Here is a 23033-nt window from a genome sequence, read left to right as displayed (position 1 = left end):
TCGGTTAGGAATATGTTTACTTCATCTGAACCCTCAGAAGTATGCACCTTGCTCCTGAAATCCTGTTTCTAGTACAATTGGAAGGTGTGCCAACAGCAGTGTGCCTCTGCTTTCTCACAGTGACTTCCACCTGGTCCCTCTCCTCACCAGAGGCTGCTCCACATTAATCATCTCTGAGGCAGAATCGTTTCTGCTCCCATGCTGCCTTCTTACGTTTTTACTTTGAACCCATTTGAAATGCAATTTAGCTACTCCCAGCTGCTAAAGTAAACTTCAGCTACTGTGAACTTGACCTTTCCTTGCTGTTTGTTTCATTTTTTTTCACACTTTCCGCAAAACATATCTCATAAGTTTAGTTGCTCCTTAGGGTGGSCTGGGGATCTACCTTTCATTTTCARTGCTATTGCTATAAACAACCATTTGTTTTTYAATGCTCCATTTTTATCTGTGCATTTTTTAGAGACAGTAATGTATTATTTATTCTTTTTAGWTTGGTTGGTTTTCCCTGCAACACTTGTAGCAATCTTTATTCTTGCCCTGCATTGCCAAAAGCAGAAGTTAGTCAGCTTGAAGAAGGACACATACAAGCAGCTCTGGTCAAGTGTTGAGTGAGTCATCTGCAGAGGAGTCGAGGGTAATGGAGGTGGGACATGTTCTCATTTTGGATCACTGTTTTCGGAACCTGCATTGGGAGTGGAAGAAGGTCTGTGAAACACGAAGTCTGCCACAAGTCTAAATGGAGAGGGAGGCCCAAAGTCAGGCTTAAACTTGGTGTGCAGTGTTCTGCCTCCCTGGGGGAAAATTGGTAGGCATCTAGGTAGAAAAGTGACAGATGCTTGGATTATTACCAAAAAAAGAGACCAATATATGTATATAAGTTGCATAATGCAACAATTTTGTGGTAAAATTTGGTAAATGAAGAACATAAGGTTATCAGCAGAGAATGATGTTGACTTTGCATGCCATGGTTCATTAGCTCACTAGGCTTTAATGGTGCAGAGACAGCACAATACTGATTTCTGCATGCTTTCAGTACAAGTATTAGCAGGGTGTTTGTTTTACAAGTGCACCAAGTGTTGCACAACCATGGCGGCCACCAGCCCCACTGTTTGGTAACTTGTTGGCTGACATCAGTCAAATTTGGTAGCAGGGTAAGACATAAACAAACATAAAGTTACAGCTTCTGTAAAAGCTGCTGTATACACAGCCTGGAGGTCCAAAGTAGTGCTGTCACCGAGGGAAAGGACATGTAGTCTATACCCAGCCACTACACATGTTTGACAGAGCTGCTGGCCAACCAACATGCCYACAGTCCCAAATATGAACTATGGTGCACTCCCTGGCCTTTCTTCAGAGCCATGGATGCAGAACGGGAAACACTCAGGATATACAGGAGCCCTTATTACAATAAAAGCTGTCCTGTAAGGTTAAGGCAGACAGAGCACCGGCTAGGAATTTTTACCAGGAAAGAATTCCCACAAAACGTGACTCTCTTTTCCCATAGTCTTTTGCTGAGTTTACCTGGCTTCACACAGAGACTTGCTAGGAATAGCTAACCAAGTTTATAGCACAGAGTCCGCTCTCCTGAAAACACCTGCCGAAGATAATAAACTTACAAATAGAATGAAACCATTTACTTTGGAAAAGACCTCAAATATCACTGAGCCCAACTGGTAACCCAGCTCTACCAAGTCTGCCACTAAACTGTCCCTAAGCACCACATCTACMGATCTTTTAAAAACCTCCAGGGACAGTGACTTCATCACTTCCCTGGACAGCTTGWTCCAGTGATTGACAACCTTTTCAGTAAAGAAATTTCTCCTGATATCCAATYTAAACCTCCCCTGGCACAATTTGARGTRTTTTCCTCTCTTCCTGTCACTTGTTACCTGGTAGAAGAGACCAATCCCCAGCTGGCTACAGCCTCCTTTCAGGCAGTTGTAGAGGGCAGTAAAACCCCATCCCTGAGTCTTCAGGGAAGATTCTCTGTGGTTTCAGGGGATAAGGAGATGGGTAGAGATCAGCAGCTGGATGAAAGACAAAAACCCCACTCCCACAAGCAGAAAGGCAGAACCAAGGAGAACCCCCTGAGTACTGCTGCTTGAGGTTATTTGCAGGGGATAATAGAGTCAGGGACCAAGGGCATACAGCACACAAAGACAGACTTYGTAACTTTCACTGCCATCAAACAACTCATTTTTAATTGCTAGACCCGAATAACTTGGCCAAAGAGTTCTTAGTCTGTAGCAATTAAGAAAAACTGCACATCTCAGCACTTTTAATCTATTAACATTGCTTCTTGAGGCAGAACCATTTCAGTCGTCTTCAGGATAACACCACTGCTTTAAGCTGTTGTTTAAAACCACTGAACATTGGGTTCAGAAGGGCCAGGCAGTACATTCTCACTGCTTCCTATGAGCTACTGCACAGTACCAGCTTTCAGTGTGGAGAAAACCTCTCTGGCCAGTACATTTCTGTGAGGCACATAATTCTTTTCTGGTTTAAAAGTCTGGTAAGAGAGATCTCATTGGTTTCCAAACACATAAAAAGTGCAAAGTGAATAGTATAACTAACACTGAAGAACCAACCACACAAATAAACTGAAGTGCCACATTMTCCCAAAGGCTAAGAAATTAATACTTAATATGCATCAAAGATTTTATTTGCATTAACTGAAGATTCAAATATTAAAATAAGTCTACATTAAATTATATTAAATATGCTTTAAATACAATAAACTGAACGTGTTTAATTTCTAAACACAAAGGAACAAATATAATTCAGGATGCAATACAATTAATGACACCAGATGACAGAATAAGGACTTTTAATATGTAGTTCCACAATATGTCAACTCATAGCATTGCTTACTTTAAGAAGAGGTGGTGGCCTTTTAATTGATGCACAAATCCCATATTCCATAAAACTTAGTAAGGTATCTCTCAAGAAAATATTGCTCAGTTAAATTCTCATTTATGTAGTGATCAAAACTCCTTTGGTAGCTCTTTTTCAGAGTGAAACATAACCAGTAGACAAATCAGGAAAATAAACAGTCTTGCAAGTATTACCAGTAAAGGTATCTTCCTTGTAGTTATAATTATCTAAGGGATCTACAGTGTCTTTCACTCTTTAATTCAATTCAACTTACATATATACAATATGTAACAAAGTACTCACAAAATCCTTGTGATTCTTTCAAGACAAAAAGCTATGCTTTTCCAATATTGAGACCATAAAAGTATTTTTTTTTAAAAAAAGGTTTTGTTTTTTTAAAGTGGAGCACRCTGTACAGTAGGTTCCCTGGATGTTACTTTCAAGCCAAAACTAAATGTTACGGCAATTATAGAAACAGTGAAATACACCTGGCTGCCCTAAAATGAGGTAGGGCCTCTTTGACTCAGATATAATCTTTGCCACCCAAGCCAGCAGAAATAGTAGCTAGCAATAGAACAACCCATATTTTAGCTAAATAATCCAGCAGCTCAGTACACACATGAATGCAGTTGTCCTCTTGGCACTTCAAGGATCTCACTTCAAAACCTGATTTATCCAAACCAGACTGAAGTTCGTAGTAACTTGAAAAAAAAATTTACTCAGCACAAGTTTTAAGGGTTTTCATGGTGCAAAATTTYAAAATTTCAGTGTATTTCAACAACACTGCTTGCATGTTCWTCAATGAAGGGTTTTTAAAAAGTTAGCCAAGTTGTCACTGTAAGTAAAGAATGCAGCATATAGGGACTTTATGGATGCAGTTAGGAACATCTAAAYGAAGAAATGAGACTTGCATCCATCACAGAAGTATTTCTCACAGAGGTGATTTTACCTCTCCATCCAACTTTAATGACATTGTTAAACAAAACTGTAAAACTAAATTGAAAAACCCAAGAGAACAAAAGATTAAAGGGAAAAAATATCCCAGAACATTTAAAATTAGTAAGCAGTCTTGACAAAGGTGATCAGTTAACATGTCRTTTTGCTCCTTTTCCACAGCAGTGCATGCAGCTGGTTGAATAATATACATCAACCTGAAACCTCCTAAAAGGAAGGTCTGGAACAGCATAGGAATTTGGTGTCCTGAAGATACATGTGGATGATTTTGGTTTTTATTTTTTGGGATTTTATTTTTTTTAAATAAAAGTACTTCTCCTCCTTTATGCAACGTAGTGGTACTGATTGGGGTTGTCTTTGTCTCTCTCCATATAGTCTCTGTCAATGAGAGATTCAATTCTCTTTTTCAAGTCTCCAGGCTACAAGAAAAGATGAGATTAGTATAACAGTTAGTAATATAAACRCAAACATATTTTAAAAAATACTACWACTACAAGCTACACAAGAATTGCACCACAGTATATAATTAATGTATTGCTGACAACTCTGGCTTATTTTTGTTCACATAGAACCTTAATCTTTGTGTTTGATTCTGTGATATTCTCCATGTCTTGCTTTTATGGACAAGCTGAATAGAAAAACATATTACATACATTTAGATAATCCTAGGATGGTTGGACAAACAAAAACATAAATTACCTTTACAGGAAATTTCAGTTGATTATACAATTCAGAAACAAGAAGATTATGACCAAGAGTCTTTCTCATCTTCATTATTCGTACAATAGCAGCATCAATCTGATATTGCCTGTCCTGAAATACTCTTTCAGTTGTGCTGACCTGTTCCTCGACCTAAAGAACAATACAACACCACAAATCACATCACCTTCTATTGCTGTTTTTTATTAATTATATCTCTATAGTTAACCTTTGCAATAAAATGAAACTCATGCATTCCTRTTCATCCTTGAGACAAATGAATGCGTTACTGCATGCTAAGAGCTAAGCTATTCTGAAGTGGACTGCTAAAACAAGTAAAAGAGAAAATTAAGGGTAACATAAAGGAAAAAAATAACATGTTATTTTACATTATTTGATAAACTAAATCTTATAAGCCCCTTCAGATTCCTGACAGAACACATAACAGTTTGACTGCCCAAATACAGCAGTGTTTTGTGTCAAACTCCAGTGTGATTTTTAGGGATTTTAATATGCATAGGCAAAAACAAGAAACAAGCCAATGTTAATTGAAATAYGTCACCCTGTGTCAAGAATGGTGATTCAGATACAACAAAGACATCCACTGCAGAATCAGGGACAACCCTGACTTTTATATCCCCCTTACCTGCTAAACAGAAGTGACAYGGTGACATTTGATTAATGAGTTCAGTACAGTATCAACACTTCAGCAACACCACAGAAACTGCTAAGGTGGACTGAAACATCTACAAGATCCTTTTAGTTCAATACATAAGCATTTAAATTTGCAAGCACAGGAAGCAACTGAAGTTGTTTTCAATTTCAGTGATTTTGAAGTCTTTGTCTCTCTGAGTTATCTTGACTACTCTAAAAATTAAATAACCTTTCAAATTAAATATTCTTTTCTTTATATGCAAAAAATGTAAGAGGTGTGTCTTTTCCATGTGGGATATATAAACAGTTAATAAAAAATTAATGCAAAAATACGTACTGTTTCTTTCATTTGAATCTGGTTGATCTTTATTCTAAACAATTTATGCTTGAAATCACCATTAAAGATGAATTTATCTCCATCTTCTACATCCTTGCCCTTTGGATTTTTAATCAATACTCGTGCTTTTCCACAAGCTAAAGACTGCAAGGTTCTTCTTAATTCACTGTCCTCTGTGAAGGAGTTCAAATATGGGAGAAAGCAGAACAAAACATTAACATGGAGAGCTTTACGTGATTAATCTAGAAATAAAATTGAAAAGCTAGTGTTGTTATGTTAATACTTTATTCCAACTAAGTTCTAATTAGGAAGTAGCTCACAGCCTTCAAATTTGGTCTCACCTTTCACAGGTAAGTGCTGAGAGCATGCACAGGATTATATACATCAGAAAGACAGACTTAAGTTCATCTCAGTGAGTTTTCCATCCAAAACAGTTTCAGAAAAGATTTTACATTAACACKGACCTAATTTTATTGCTTTAGTTTTGTCTGGTAGTAAAAGGAACTTCAGAAAAGAAAAAGTCAGTGGATGGCAAGAAGTTAAGCCACCCATTTGAAGATTTCATCAGTATTTTTATCASACAGCAGAAAATATTTAAGAGTAAAAATACAGAAGTCTCAATTGACAGAAAGAWGTTTTGTGGGAGGGTAGAGCTGACAGCTGTTATAGTCAAACCTTCCCAAAATAGGAAAGTAGTAGACAAGTATGTGAGGAAAATTTTATGTAGTAATATTTAAGGCTAAAAGCATTTAGGCAAGATCAAATGAAGTCTTAAGCATTCTAATGATTATGTTGCAAAGTCTTGTATAAAGATTTTTCACTGAAACAGCCTCTGCACTCTGTGGAATACTTTATTCACAGTATAAAATTATYACTAAATGTGCTGGATATCTTGAACAGAGTTTTAGTGTAAAAACTGAAAGAAAAGTTTTTTAATCTAGTGCTAAAGTACAGCTGAGTAAAAGATTATCACTATTTTTAAAGTATTTAAGCTTTCACACAGAGCAACCTTTTCCTYTTTGTTAAACTGTAAAAACCCCAACTGTTCTATGATTCCTTAAAGAAAAAAAAAAMCAAACCTTTAAACTATGTGGGCTAGACAGGCATTTATGACTCTTGAGACATTTTTTGTGTTTCAGCTTCAGCAAATGCAGATTGTTGAGTTGTGTTTTTGTCCAAACACAAGGATGGTATTAAAACACTTCAGAGCTTTGCATGTAAAGTCAAAGCTTACAGTATGCCAAAGCGAAGCAATCTGCAATTACCCATCAATCCCTAAAGTAAAAGTAAAAACTACAGCTCCTAGAAGCTTCCTGATAATAATGAAGGTAAAAACATGGAGTGTATTTGGACAACACATCTCAAAGCAGCACAATTAACAGAGAGAAGATGACCTTTCTCTGAGTAACAATTTATGCATTTTCTCACTGTCCTAATGTACAAGGGATAAGTCTCATTTAAGAGACTGATGGTAATTTATTGTAACAGTGACTGGAAAACACTGTTCCAACCATGGCCAGTTAATCCCTACAAGAAAAATGGAGAGGAACTTTTCAGGACACCATGCTGTGACATGACAAGGGGGAAGGGCTTCAAACGGAAACAGAATAGATTAAATCTTAGAAATGAATTCTTTATTATGAGGGTAGTGAGGCACTAGAAYAGGCTGYCCAGAAAAGCTGTAGATGCCCCATCCCCAGAAGTGTTCAAGGCCAGGCTGGATGGAGCTCTGAGCAATYTGGTTGGATGGAAAGKGTCCCTTGTCCATGGCAGGCTGGGACTAGATCTTACAATCCAAGCCGTTCTATGCCATTCATTCTATGCCACAGGAATCCTGGGGACCATGAACAATCCTTATTTCCTAAATTTCTATACTATTTCTCCATAAGAGAGAGAAACACAGATATGGYACACTGTGCAATGACATATAGGTACCTCCCAACTATCAATTCCAGCCAGCTGTCTCAAAAACAGTCCATTGAATTCTTTATTTTGTGCTAAAATTGAATGGATTTGCATGCAGCATACTGTATCTATTGCTGTCAGGCAACCAGAATGCATGCTCCAAGGGACACCAACCCAAGATGAGAAATCAGGACCTGGATCAGTGTGAACCTGTGTTTTTTTCTGCAAACATTGTACTCCAGCCTAATGAGCCTCTCCAGACTATCTTGATGATTATTATCACTGGCATGGATTTTCTTCAGCTCCCTTACCATTAAATGAAGAGGATGACTAAGCAACTTGAAGCACTGAGACACAATGGAGCACACAGGCTGTACTTCCTTCTGCAGTGCATTATTCTGAACCACAAGGATTGTTGATATCCCCATTTTACAGGATTTTAGTAAATATWCTACAATATTTTAGTACTTTCATGGGTTCAAATACCATTTCAGATGCTGCTATATTGGGCTGATCTTAAAATCTCARCATGTGAAGGACTACTSGGAATAARCTCCTGATTGATGCAGAACTTCCAGAGAGTAAAGAGATGAGTGTTACAGCTGTAACTATTTCAAGGAAGTGTAAGAATTTGGAAAGAAAACCCACCCAAGAACATAAAACCACAGAAGACAGATACTGCAGATGGCTAAGAAGAMAATGACTCTTCCTCAGTTTCCTTTGTCCTTCAGGTTCAAGTGCAGAGGCAGACAGCTACAAAATACACACCCAATATACACTACTGCTCTGAACAAATCAGACCTGCTGTGAAGGGGGCACCCCAGCAACAATAATGAACAGGCAGGGAGAGCTCTCAGAACAGTTCAGTTGAAAACACTCTTAAGTTACCCCCAAATGAAAGCATTCCACAACAGATCGTTTTCAAATTATGATACATGAAACAGATCGTTTTCAAAATATGGTACGTGAAAGAGAGAAAAATCTGTACACATGACAGTCTTTATCATCACTTAAATTTTAAGAATTGCAATGATCCATTTTGTAAATCTAATAGGTTTTCAGCAGTACCACATGCCACACATCTTTCGTGAATAATTTTSTGAAGCATCCATTTTAGGCACCAAGAAAATACAGTAAGAAACACCTGTAGTGTGTTTTCCTCATCTCTTTTAGCGTGTGTATGCTATTGGTGCATAAAGTCCTAATGATCGTGACAAATTTCTTGTAATTAGGCCTTTACATACCAAATCATAATTGGCAATCACTTGATGAATAAATTTAAGCATCAGAAAGTATTTTTCCTACCTAYACCAGTAGCCATTTTAATTTCTTCAAAACTGAATTCATCTCCTTCATTAAACATCAGCAATACTAGTGTCTGAAAGAGTGATACTTGAAACTCCTTCTTCCCCTAGAAGAGAAATAAATAATAGTRATACTCAGAGAATCTTCTATTGTACCCCCTATATTTGATAGTTGCAGAAAGTATATATTTGTTTTTCTATTTCTAGAAGAAATTTAGAATGCCTGGCACACAGAAGAATCTGGCTGAATTTAGTATGAAGGAAACAGGGTATTTTTAAAACCTCTTTTTTTTTTGCTCCTCTAACAGTAGCAATACAGTAACAGCAGAAGCTCATTAGAATGGCCTGGTATTTACTTYACATCCTTTATTTCATTTTAATTGCAATACATGAAATTCTGGTGTTGCCACCATCAATAGTGAATCTCTCCTTAATTAACTCAAGTTAATATTCACAATGAGTTAATAAAAGGATTCAAGGGGTTTTTTGTCTTTGCTGTGGCTCAGTGAAGCTGCCCTATTACATGGCAAGATACTGCATGAGGCAAAACAAAACCACGTGAACAAACAATGCAGTTATTTAATAGTTCAACGAGCATTTAAATTTTAACTACAGCTATCACATGAATAACACCCTTCAGTCTCTTTCAGTATGTCAAGYAGACTAAAAGCATCACTAGGATTTCTACGATCAAAATAATTCCAGATTAAAAATAAAATTGCTGTGTTCTTTTTACTGCTTCAATTTCTTGCTTTATTACAMCTTAATTTATTTGAAAGAGCAACGATTTCTATGAAAGGAATATTACTAAAACGTATCACATTGTTGTTTTGTTAGCAAGGTAATTATTTCAGTTTAATTTTTAAAAGCCCACTTTCTGTACAAAATAACCGTATTCAACTGTGATTGTTCCTCCACAGAAATGTTACTACCTTTATAAAAAATACAATACATAATGAGATGCCAAATAATTGACTTAAATTTTATCCCAACAGACAAAGCATTAAAGCAAACTTACTTCCTTAAATTCTGCCTTTAGGACAGCATGCCCTAAAGTGGTCTGCCACTGAAGTTTTCGACCACTGTGTTTTCCCAGATAAAAAGTTTTAAATACCTCTTGAAGCTTTATCATCTGCAAAGAAAGGAGAGAAAAACATTAGCATTGTACCAGTGCAGAGATATTGAATGATTTCACACATGTAATTTTTTTTATTCGCCTCAACCATGTTTCATAATAGGTTATTTTGTGGGAAAAAAACTTAATCCAAAGAGGAAAATTTTGCTCCCAAGTACACTGGTACCACTATGCACAAAAGAAAGCCTCAATTCAAAAGTAACAAATCTCTCAACTTGGAAACAATTATTTTTCAGGCAACTAYTTAAACACAGGGGCTGATTTTGTGTGATACATTGCAGGAAACACAGAAAGGATCCTGCCAAAAATAAAGAACATGGAGTAATTGAACTAGCCAATAGTTGTAAGTGCCCAACCAATGTAGTTAAAGACTGACTAACGGTGAACTGACCAATTGTCAACTTTTTAGTGCTTGAGTGCAATTCAAAGTGAGGCAATGATTTTATTAAAATTATTATTGTWATTATTCAGGTAAAAAAACCCACACTGAGTGAAATAATCATCTGAAAAAACTGTATTTTATCCACTACTTTCTTTTTTCCAATTCTGGAATCTTTAAAATTACAAAAAAAACCTTAAATACCTGGCAGAAAAACATTAAATGAAGAATGCTAATTCACGCTGTGATAATAATTCTATTCTGYAAAGTGTATTCAGAAGAAGAATTCAAACACCAACCTCTGAATTTAAGTGGACTTCCATAGGTGTGTAAGTTGGCCAATATCCCATAGTTAATATATTTACTGTCAGGTCTATATTTCCTGGGTCACTTTGGTTCTGCATATACTAAAACACAAGAAACAAAAATCATTCAAGTATACTGTCTGCATACTAAATTAGAAAATGTATATACTTAAATTAGAAATTTAAGATTAGTATAACAATGAAAAATTTCTGCAGGCCACATCCTTGGTTAGACATGCTCTACCAGGATTTTGAGTAACTGTCTAATGACCCCTTCCCCAATTTCAAAACAAAGCAGGTGATTGGGAGTACAAAGAAAAGATCAACATGCCTTGAAATAGTCTAGATCACTATCTATACAAGGTACTCACGCCAAAGAAACTTTAATCACATGCCAATAAAGCCAAAGAAAAGCTTTTGATTAGAAGCCACGGCAAGGACTGCAAGTTAGACTAAACTTTTTCATACAATTGGTGCAGAGCATCTGACAAACCAGAAAAATCTGGGATAGAAGAGTCACTACAGTATTTTATTACAGGTGTTGTCCTCGGTCAGATCTCTAACTGACTTACTGAAGTCAGCWTCCTGACTTCAGTAAGGCCCCAAAACAAGTATCCAGGGAGAAATGCAACAACAGGGTGAGCATGTACAGCACTTGCTGCAAGCAGGTTGGAAACTTGGGGGCTGAGACATGCAGAGTTTCTGTGCACTTAGCAACCTTCAGGGAGTTGGAATGGCCCACACCAGAGAAAAAGAATGCATCAGAGCAATAACAGTTCACAGAATGAAGGGATACAGACTTTCCAGGATGTCAAATTACTATGTGGTATTTAGACTGCAATTTACTTAAAAAGGAATCCAATAAAATGGTAGAATTATTATCTACAGTAAATAAATTCTGTTCTATAAACACAACTGTAAGTAGATAATATTTTTATGACTAGGACCTGCTCAAATGTTATTGTTTAATATTAGCTTAATCCAAGGTGTAACACCATTAATTGCTTGCCCATGACTGTTGAAAATWTAGTACACAAACAAAGCTAAACATACCTGCTTAAACTGTACCATGACATCTTTGGACAGTTCCATGTCCTTGAACATGCCCTCCAGTTTGCTGGTAAAAGCAGCACCACATTCTGTCACACACAAAAAAAGCAAAGATTCCACAATTRCAAAGAAGCACAGAACAAGTGATAAACACTTAACCTGAGACAGCTGAGCCACATTTGGCAGGTTACAGAGCACCCACCAACACGTACATGTTTTCAGGGTTTTGCTCCTCTGTAGGTACATTAAATGAACCAGTCTCAAGAGGTCAGCCCAACTGTTCTCGCTGAGCACAATGAAAGCTGKAATACATATCTAAGTATTTAAGTAAGACCTATCCAGCTGTTATTTAAAATACAGTTTGTCATTTCTTAAGAGCATAAGAGAATAGGGATTCCAATTTGCATGCCAAAAAGTAATACAAATTTAACACATTTGAAGAAACCCACCATGTTTAAGCTTTGACAACATGGACTTCTCAGCATCTACGGATGCACTTTTTCCAACCAGCAGTCTTTTGGCCAAGTCTTTTTTGTAAAACGCTTCAAAAACGTCTTTCCCTGTAATGAAATGGAARCAAAACATAAAATACAAATGAAATTATACATTCTATCTGCATCATTGCCCTCCAGGTTTGTGACACAAGCCTTTCTTGTGACAAGCTGATTAGCAGAACAATATTCACCATGAAGCAGTAAAGAAAAACATACAGACAACTTGTTCTTTCTACATTTTAGTAATTTTTAAACATACTTTTCAAAATATCTACTTCTTTCTTATTTCTGTCCCMGGAACTTGGACTACCTTGTATTTCCCACTGGATCAGCTRCAAAACACAAGAAAKTACTCTGGAGTCCAGAAGAATATTYTCCCTCCAGTGGTCTGATTTATTGAAAATAAAAAAAGGGGGGGAGAGTTTCTGTGTATTAAAGAATATACTTTAAAAGCATAAGGTAAAGAAACTTTCACAGAARTCTAGAAGTTCTCACTTAGTTCACCGATAGACTTTTGAAATGGAGTCATGTAGACACCCACAACCTTTCACACTTTAAACCCAAGCTTGTCCCTACTGACATGCAAAGATACCGGCAAGGTGTTTCCCTTTTAAGAGGAACAAACTAACTCAGGACACCATTTGTGCTGACTATAGTAGCCCCTCATATTTCCTTGCAAACACCTTCCAATTTAGTGGTTCTTCTGACAGTCTTCTTCCTTCTCTATCCTGTCCTGGTGAAGTCATGCTTCATGAAACAATTCCCTCAAGATATTATGGAAAAGGCCAATGCCCAGAAACTACCTACTAATTATCATCTGCTTTTTAAAGAACTCTTATGTACTAGACAGCTCAAAGGAAAACTTGCACTTTTAAGTCATTACTACAAAAAACATGAAGAGAAAAAGAGTTGGTGAAAGTTTCAAATTAACAGGAATTAATCTCTTAGGCTGGCAAGTTGCCAGTACAATTGTTTTCATTTACCATCTCCATCTGACAAAAATGATGCAATTATGCAAATGATACTACTTTATGACTTGACTGCTTTCCCACTATATTGTACTTGTTTGAGATTTTTATGAGAACCCCAAAGATCTCAGAGRAATTAATACAGAATTGGGTAGTTCCTGCTATTCCACCCCAGCCCAGGATACACATTCCACTTCCCTCAAAACAGTGACCATGCACCTGTATTGGATTAGACCACTGTGTTTTTGATATCCAATCTAGAAAAAAAATTCTCCTAACACGTCAAGATAGACACAGACATGAAGAAGTTTCAAAGGCAGRGAAACTCAGCAAGAACACTTTTTCCTATTATTCTGAGCCCTCCTCTGTGTTYCCTCACAGCCATGATGAGAAAAGAGAAGTCATTAGCTGTTGGGTTTTCATACTTTTTACCTACAACATACATAAGCGGATGGGGAAGAGGAAGTGTCTACTGTCATTGGAGGAGAGATTGTGGTTACAGATGTGGTTAATTTATGTGAAAAAACTTGCAGCAACACCTCTAACTCTTAGACTTGCAGCAACACCTCTAACTCACAAGACTGAAAAGTCTGTAACTTGCCAATCCCCATAGAACTATTTTTCCCCCCCGTATATTTATTGTGTTCCTTCAAGTGTAAAGCAACCTGAATTAAAGACCACGTTGAGCAGAAACTCATGCTGAGAAAAGTCTCTCACATTCAGAGGAAAGCAGCCCTGCTAGTAGCAAGGGGAACAGTTTTAATTGCATCAATGGTGAACTGCTATTTCTTACCATGAATGAATCTAAAAATGATCATGATTTTGTCAAGGATTCTTTCCAGCTCTTCATCTGTTGCTTCTTTATTACCAGCTCTTAACTTGGAATCCACATATTTTGCTACAAATAAATAAAATTATGTAACAGCTTAAAAAAATAAATCTAAAATAACCAACTTAAGCATCTCCTTCTTGAAGTATTACTATGTATTAAATATTACTATATGTTAAAATATAGGATAAGCACTACATTTTCCCTTTTCCCATCCCCTACGTTCAGTGAAATGACAGACCCCTACTGGCATAATGGAAAAGTACTTCAAAAAGGAGTAGTCCAAGGCAAAAAATGAATACAGTACAATAACTGAAACCAATGCATCAGCAATTCCCACATTTTGTGTTATAGTCATAACAAGCACATTACTTGCTGAAAGACAGTGTTTTGGAAGCGTACAATGTATATGAATGTATTTTATGAGAAACAGAAACAAAAAACATAAAGAGAACTATATTTTTGTAGACCTTTACMATGTCCCTCATGCTCCTTGGTAGGAGCATACTAAAATTTAAACAGAAGCAATGCGTTCCAGTTAGTAGTTTCAGAATGCCAGAAATAAGGTTAAGCCTTGAGTTTAGCTAAGTATTTATTAAGGCACATTAGTATCCTTATACAACCTTCTGTGCAAGAAGAAAACCTTGGCAGGAGCTGGAACACAACAAATGACAACAGCCCATAGCATGGCTTTAACATGTATCACTATGTTGTGCAATCTGTCCTACATAAAGCTAATTTTAGAAGGAAGACACAAAATAAGCCAAATAAAGGCAAAAGAATGTATAGATAAAATACAAACAGCCAAGGGGCAGGAATCTTCTCCTGGTGTAAAATGCCACAGCTCCAGTTTTACAGCAGGCAAAACAGTCAGGATAGCTTTTGCCAGATCAGTGATAAACTGTGTAAGGATATTTTGAAGTATTTGCTATTACCTTTCCCCTTAATATGCACTAGTTCTCCTGTTAAGGTAGTGGACTTTTTCCCCTCTATTAAAACCCTGTCTATCTGAAGGCTTTAAAATTGTTAACYCAACTTCAGCCTTCARGGCAGATGGATGGGCTGTWCTTTCTCCTTTCTGAGAGGCCCAGAACATCCACAGAACTCCTCTACTAGCACGATTAAAGCCAGTTGCCTTTGACTTGCCTCAGCTGCTTTTTGCCCCTGCCCATTTCCTCCCGTGGTAGCCCCAGCGCTCCGCTGAGCAGTTGTTAGCACCAGGCCCCGTGCAAGCAGCAGAGCGCAGGGACAGGAGGGTGACAGGTGACATGCCCCACCAGGACAGCCCTACCAGCACACCCAAGCTCTCGGGACCCGCCACGCGCCCRGGTTAACGTTTGCCTCGGATCCCAAAAAACAGTGTCCTAAAGCAGAATGCGACTGCACCACTATTGCACTAGCACACTCAGCAGCATTATCATGCTTTCTAGAGATTTTTGAAATATTTTACAGAAAAATATTTGTGTACCTATCAATTCTGCAGGCTTATTTGGTCTCTTGTTGATAAATGTTTCAAAGGATTCCTTCATCAAGTTTATAAATTTTTCATTTTTCTGAAAGCACACTTCTATGATATGGTCCACTTTATCCTTAAAATCTAGTAGCTCTTGCACCATATCCTTGTCTTTTTCAGGATTAACCACTATTGTTGTCCCAAAGTTCTGTAAAACAAACACTTTTGATAGTAAAATACTTTAGAGTGCTACCTATCTCCCCCAACAGACACATTTACCCTTATAAAATCTATCATTTAAAAAATTATTTTTTTTAACAGAGCTACTTATGACTTCAAGTTTTTAAAAAATGAGATGCATTGAAATTTAAAATAAAAACTACACACACATTAATGGATTTCAAACATTAGTGTTTGATTTAAAGATTATTTACATTTAAGACGAAAGTAAAAAAAATACACAGTAGACATGACTATGATGTGCAAATTTACACAGAGAGATACAGAATTATGATTCACATAAATAAATTATATGGAAACTGCCTCAGAAATGTTAAGTATAAAGGAAAATTCTGCACTATTTTTATTAAACCCTCTAGTGAGCTTAATCTATTAAACAGGTAGCAAAAACTCAACTGCTGCCCAACACTCCAAGATTTCTCTTTCATCAAGGGCTCTAAGCCAAAAAAATCCTGACTTGCTAGGAAACAAAACTTTTACACACACAACAAGCAGCCACACTCTTGACTTTCTCTTCCTGTTCCTACATYTATTATCTTAGAGATACAACACTATTTGTCTAATGAACCAAAATATCCTGTAATGGAGGATTTTCACCTACTGGACAATTTACATTTGCTTAGTAACACTGATCAGTGCCCTGGACAGAATGATCAGTTTTCCAAGGTGCCAAAGAGGAACATCTGCACAGCAACAGCAAAACAGCACTCAATYGGTGTATTTTCACCAACTGAAGTTTCGGCCAACAAGAGTAAAAGAGATAGGGGGGAAATCCCTCTCCAACCTCAGAATTTCCACTGCAGTATCTAATTAGTCACTGTCACCTTTCATGGAGATCTCTCTCAAGAAACATTTCAGAGTGAAGCTGAACACAAGGCCCTTAGATGTGTGTGTATCACAGAATCACAGAATGATTTGGGCTGGAAGAGACCTCTGATGAGCACCTGGTTCATCAGATCTTCCACTTATCACAATTTCCCTTTCATTACCACAGCATTTGGGCATCTCACAGTCTCTATGAGGTACATTCATAAAATGCAGGGCTTTCCCCCATTCTGCAAACCAAGATACAGAAAGCCAAATGAAACCTCTGAAATCACAAAAAAGGTGACTACTAAAGGAGCACAAACCTTTACCCCAGTAATTTGGCTCACAAGATACACTTTATAAGTTCTTGATGCCTCTCTTTACTGCAGTCTGCCATACAAAATTTTTAGGAGGAGGAGACTTACTGACACTACAGAAGAGRACTTCTAGATATTTGAGAAAGTTTTGTACAATCTCAAAACCTAATCACAGGTCTGATTCTGTGAGATACAGGCTATTGATAAGCCAATTTAGAACTCACTGCTGTGAAAGGAGAGGTTCCTTTCTGTAATTTTTATCCAACTTGAACTCCTGCTTCTTTCCTTGGCCCAGCACATGGACTTTTCCATAAGTCTCTTTAGCACACTAAACCTGGGATAAAACTGACCYTGCCCAGGTATTGTGATAAAACAGATCACAGAAGAGCCTACGGAGTGGCAGGCAGCACTAGGATTAAATCAGGGCCTGATCTGGGAGAAAGAAAGAAAGATGTTCCTCCTCAGCCACAGCAAATCATTCAATTGGACAACACCTTAAAGAGTAAACTCCAACTTRGTTCTGGGGGCAGAGGGTGACCATGTTCAATTCCCATGATCTGCAACACTGGTGGATCCCACTRAACTCCAGATACAGATGTGCAGAAAAGGCACCTCTGGAATTAACTGATGTTGTACTCTTTAGTCCTGAAGGCTGATGAACACATGGGCAATTCAGGGGAGAACCACGCCACTGGGAATCAACACCAAGGAGAAAAATGATCTTTCATTTCAAAGTGAAGCTTTCCTGCCTTCATCTTGCAAGAGCCCTGGAGTGCAAGCTCTCTGGGCAGCATAACTAATGCATATTATGCCTAACAAACAAACCCAAAGCATCTAAATACAACTGATGACTTATTTTCAGTAGGAGCATTCCCTTTCCAACAGCTATAACTCTCATCACCCCTGCTGTAGGCTGGTTACAAGTAGCACTGCTAACCAGCACAACAGCGACATCTGAGGTTTCACTGGTTTGGCACATATGCAAACAGTTCAGTGTATTTGCAGCAGAACAACACGTAGTACAGTTCATACATTAAACACACATGCATGTGGCTCTATTTAACCGCAACACAACCAAAACCATCCTGTATAAMATTCAAACCTGTAAGGAAAGCAACTTCCAAGTAGAAATTTAAAACCAAAGCAGGTGTTGCTGTTTTTCMTCATGTGATAGTTACTGAGAGTGAAGCATTAACATCCCTTCCCACATTTACTTAAACCAGAATTTGGTGATACACCTAATTCTTATTCTTAGTTTTGACAGAAGAAATTTGTAACAGCATAAATTTTTATTTTAGTAATAGATCTTTGAAATACCTTGATGTATTCACTCCAGTGTTGCAAAAGGATCTGCTGCCCACCTTTCACCCGGCTGAAGAGCTGGTATGTCTGSGTCAAATCTGATATTCTGTTTTCATCAAGCAGGTTATCAAGTCCTAAAAAATTTAATTTAGAAGAAAGACCAAATTTGAATGCACTTGAATAAAGACAGCTAGAAATACATTTGAAAAATGTCTATGAAATACATAAAAGACCCTCCCTCTGGTGTGCTTAAAACATAGAAACATTTTAAGGTTAAATTTCTGAAAGCAAGTGATATGTTCCCTTGTTTAAACTGGATGAAATTATTTATGGTATAATATTTTAAAAAATACTTCAACTGAAATACTTTCCCAATAAGGTGATGATTATAAGCCTTTTGCAGAATGGTTATGAAGAGAGTTTGACTTCAAGCATACAGTTTTTTGAAGAACGTCTAAAGAAAACAGAAAGCTAAGTAAACTGCCCTAAGCTGAAAGTAATGATACATACTTCCTGAGATTTTTTTCCTGTGGATCATGGTGAGCCATGTTTTTAGATTAAGAATGTGCTGGGAACAATCTACACTCCTACCAATGGAATAAMACAAGATTACAAATTCCTTTCAAGCAATTTCTGCTTTATAGATTCATCGTACATGAGACTAAGCTTTGGACTAGCAGATGGAGAAGTGAAGCTCAAGGAATGCTGACAAGCAAGTAACTTCATACAATTTTTCYATTTGAGCGTATGACAAATGTASCTCCAGTGYAAACAAACGTACATTGTCTGGTGTCAGTTACAGAGGCTTTATAAATATGGAAACAGCATCAAACATTCATGACATYTTTCTAAAAAATAGAAAGCTTGATTTTACACAGGTTGGCAATTCACATGRYCACAGTGTAGCTGACACTGTACAAYTTACTATTTCACCAAATATATTTCATTAATGCCAATTTTTAAATGGTATTAAAAATTGATTTGCAAATCACTACGAAATTATCCCATAATCTACTACATTCTTCAGCTTAAAAATACTTTCACTGTATAGTATAACTTACTTACATGTTCAGAAAAGCAAGCACTGTTCAAGAATGATGTCAGGGGAACTTTTGTCTATTTTCAGATTTCCTAAACTTTTGAGATATCAGAAGAATAGACATACTTTAAATGTAAGACAACAGACTACACAGTCTTGAATAGGAGGTATTAGTGCTCTTTTGTCATGGAACATGGAAAGGATCTTAAAGATCATMTTGTTCCAACCYCTGGCTGTGCACAGSGACACCTTCCACTAGACCAGGTTGCTCAAARCCCCATCCAACCCAGCCTTGAACACTTCCAGGGATGGGGCATCCACAGCTTCTGTGGGCAACCTGTTCCAGTGTCTMACTACCCTTCCAGTATAGAATTTCTTCCTAACACCTCATCTTAAAGCTCTCATTTTTTTAGTTTAAAACCATTCCCCCTTGTCCTATCACTATCTGTCCATGTAAAAAAGACAATTTTCCTATTTTTTATAAAATAGTAAAATATTTTTATAGTACTCTTTAAGTACTGGWAGGTCACAGTGAGGTCTCACTGGAGCCTTCTCTCTTCCAGGYTGAAAARCCCCAGCTCTCTTAACTAAGAAATGCCCATYCCATTCATGCATTATCTCCTATTCATTTAAAGACACCAATATAGTAACTGCTTTATAATAACCTAGATCACAAAATTTAGCCTTCTCTCTTTCTCTAACAAGAGCTGTGTGACTGAAAAAAATATTTAGTCACACAACTGACAAATGAAAAGGGCATACAGCAAATCCCTCTAATAAAAGGTTTCACAGAGCTTCCAGAAAGCACTACCACAGCCTTGGAAAAATCTACTCTGTTCACAAACATCTCCCCATCACCATCTAGTCAAAAGAAGTTACAGCAATAATATAAGGAAAAATCAGCTTTCTTATACAGACTCTGCATTTTTAGGCTTTTTTCCTCCTGCATGAAACCTGACTACTTCACATACCTCATCTTAGTGAAGAAAACCTACAAAAGGCAGTACCTTCTTCTACTTGCACAGAATACTAAGATGTTATTTGCAAATTAACATGTATCCTAGATCAAATGAATACAGAAGATTATCCAAGTCAAGTGATGATACAAGTTTAAACTTCTTTTTTTCAGTGAAGACATAGAATGCAAGAACTAATCCAACAACACTCAAGTCCTAAGGAACAGTAAGCAGAAAGCTATAAAAATGTAAAAATCCCTGTATTTACATGGATGGTTCATATTGTAAACAAAAAAAAAAAAAGTTCAGTTTAAAACAAGAGCAYATACTTCCTGTTTAAGCCACCTGATGATAAACAAGCATATCACTGGAAAAGTTACTCAAAAATCATGTTTCAGTTAAAGAGCAAGTAAAATTGACATTTATCAGCGAAATATAATATTCTTACCTTCTGTTTATAGTAAGTTTAAGAATAACTAAGATGGAGTGACTAAGCTTATTTTTATCAATGTATTGAAAACAGTGAAACAACCTATTCCCAGAGGAGTTGAGAGAAAACTGTGAGCATAAGTCATCTTTAAAGGGGACAAAGACATGAAAAGGATGTGTGTAACAACATGACAGTGTTAACAATCATGGATGAGATGGAGCTTGAAGGTACCAGACTAACAGGGACATCTGTTTTGCAACATAAAAGAAAACACAGTTATAGGGGGAATATGCTAGCAGGTCTAAAAGCTAAAATATGGCTAGTGCAAGAGAAGATCATCTAAAGTATGAAAAGACCAGGGAATACTGAACAAATACAGAAATTCAGTGAAAAAGGAGAGATTAAAATTTAAGAGAAACAAAGAAATGGCAATTTGAAGACACTAATGTCTGAATAAGGACTTCCTAAGAAGGCTGCAGTTCTTATCTGAAATTGCCAGACAAAAAGTAAGGAACAGAAAAAGGCATATGAAAGCTCATTGCCTCAAATGGTGCCAGTTCCARTAACTCACGATTCCTAAACTACACAATCACAAGAATATGGGAAACTATTGCACTTGAGCTGTGTGATTATCACATAAAAGAAGCTGCAACAGTRACTGCATCTCTCATTTAGAAGTTTACATAATTCTAGGAAATACGCAGTTCCAAAGGTTTAATTCCTAAGACCACTGCTGCAAGTCAAAGGAGATTTAGAGGCTTAGCAACCTTTACAAATATGGAATTAGATTTTAGACATTTCTTTCCAAACATACCATTTACTTGTCATAGTGGGTGTAACAATCACAGGGTTGGCTTTCTGTGTCTGTCAAAGTTTTTCCTATGGCTAATATACCTCCTAAAGTAAAAGCTGTGGAATTCATAGTTATTGAAGATTGTGAGAATCCATTGCTAATCAAAGATTGCATTAATTTAAAAAAATACCTTTTTGCARAATAGCTGATAAGTGTTCTCCTAGTAGCTGCTTCTCCACACAAGCAATCAATGGTTTCCTGAATTAGGCAAGAAAAAGATATTAGAAGCATTAGAGTGTAAAGGAGTTACCTTCTGTCACAGTGTGTTTGTGCATAACTTACATTATAATGCAAAAAACCCCAAAAACTTTTTACTTAAAACCAAGGCTACAAACTAAGACAAAAWTATCCTTTTATATCATATCACATGATATAAGAAAAGAAAAACAACAATAAACTACATATGTAATTAAAAATAAATTCAGGTTTGAATACTAAAAGTAAAGTCCTTACAATAAAAGACAGAAGCTTACATTGCAAAAGCCAACACAAAAYCATTAATGGTTAAAAGTCATACTGAATTTTGGAAATAAACAAAACAAAAACCTCCAAGGACTTGGAAGTCCAAACCAAAACAATACACACACGTAATGTCCCAAATTCAAACTTTTCAGCCTATTGTGTTATGTATGTAAACAAGCATAAATTGAGCTAGAGCCACAAATTTGTAAAACATTTTATAATTGTCCMTGAATATCCTCTACTTTTTACTTTTACACATTCATTTTAGACATGACTGAAAAGTAATGGGAAGTTTTCCCTTAAATCTTTCATCACCTGAAAGATGAACTAAATGCCTGAAGTGCAAAGGCATAATTAATGTCAACATTTTAACTTCTACACTGCTTATAATGAGACACCGTAAGACCAACCATTTCTTTATGAGTTAAGTTTTATAAAACTGGTTCTCAGAACCTTAACTGAGATTTCCTACAGGAGAGGTGCTCAACTTGGATTGATGGAAGCCTTTCCTGCAGCAGCATGCAACTTTTGCTGAAACAACAGTGTACCTTTGCTAACATGCTCTCTTTCCTGAAAAAGCCCATCAGTGACATGCCTGACCTTCCACACCAATTTAGGTCCCACATTTGGAAAGATTCAGAGAAAGGAGCAGGGATGATCAAAATATGCAGCAGCAGCTACAAGAAAACATGCCAGGACCCTTCTGGGAAAGAGRCTGCTTAGGGATACTTTAACAGGCAGGAAAGGGTTGGAAGGGAAGTGACTGATTCCTTTTCTTTTCAGTGTAAGAACTGGAGTAATTCGTAACGGTACTGGGAGCTCRACTTAAATGGAGGCGCTTTATCACCTGGTGGCTGTGTACTGGKGGAACACTTTGCCAAAGCCTGGCACAGATGGAAAAGCTGATGTGAATCCCCATGAGGGTTTGCCAGTATTTCAGAGATACRAAGACACAAACTGCAGCAGGTTCAGAAAATACACTGAGCTGAAAACAGGCAGACATTAGGAGAGTATCAGGGCATCACAGAGACTTTCTTTATTTGTTCCCTTTGGTGATCATAAATGAACAGGAAATACTGCTTAGACAGACCCTTGTTATTAACACCAATGGCCATTTTTAAGTAATTTCCATATCTCTTGCCATTTTCAACTGCTGCTGTCTAGATTTGCTGACTGTTTCCAACAGCAAGAATCATCAGGGTTGTATGAAATATCATCCTTTGCTCTGGAAGACCTATTCTGACTGCAGGAGAAACAGGGCCAATTTGACTACTTGAGGCCAAGAGG

The 23033-nt window shown here is 37.0% G+C and overlaps 1 protein-coding gene across 5 annotated transcripts in view; it reads right to left on the bottom strand.

The window, feature by feature from the left end:
* CUL4A (cullin 4A) overlaps window positions 1-23033 on the bottom strand; it is a 56626-nt gene that overhangs the window by 20035 nt on the left and 13558 nt on the right. For 2 of the 5 annotated variants that reach the window (XM_057390601.1, XM_057390610.1), the window contains 12 exons: window positions 21415-21482; window positions 18022-18140; window positions 15356-15548; window positions 13852-13956; window positions 12046-12156; window positions 11600-11685; window positions 10541-10648; window positions 9746-9859; window positions 8729-8834; window positions 5519-5691; window positions 4528-4680; window positions 3446-4247 (listed from right to left, as the gene is read on the bottom strand). In XM_057390601.1, coding sequence (XP_057246584.1) covers window positions 4152-4247; window positions 4528-4680; window positions 5519-5691; window positions 8729-8834; window positions 9746-9859; window positions 10541-10648; window positions 11600-11685; window positions 12046-12156; window positions 13852-13956; window positions 15356-15548; window positions 18022-18140; window positions 21415-21482 — 1432 coding nt within the window. In that variant the 3' untranslated portion in view covers window positions 3446-4151. Of the gene's footprint in view, window positions 1-3445; window positions 4248-4527; window positions 4681-5518; window positions 5692-8728; window positions 8835-9745; window positions 9860-10540; window positions 10649-11599; window positions 11686-12045; window positions 12157-13851; window positions 13957-15355; window positions 15563-18021; window positions 18141-21414; window positions 21483-23033 lie in introns of those variants that run through there. The other 3 variants (XM_057390637.1, XM_057390628.1, XM_057390619.1) reach the window with 3 other exon arrangements.

This window comes from Malurus melanocephalus, unplaced genomic scaffold (genome assembly GCF_030028575.1).
Source record: "Malurus melanocephalus ecotype Western Australia unplaced genomic scaffold, MMel_1.1 scaffold_1, whole genome shotgun sequence".
NCBI lineage: Eukaryota > Metazoa > Chordata > Aves > Passeriformes > Maluridae > Malurus > Malurus melanocephalus.
The sequence above is the reverse complement of the archived record's forward strand: the minus strand, read 5'-3'. Positions and strand labels throughout refer to the sequence as shown.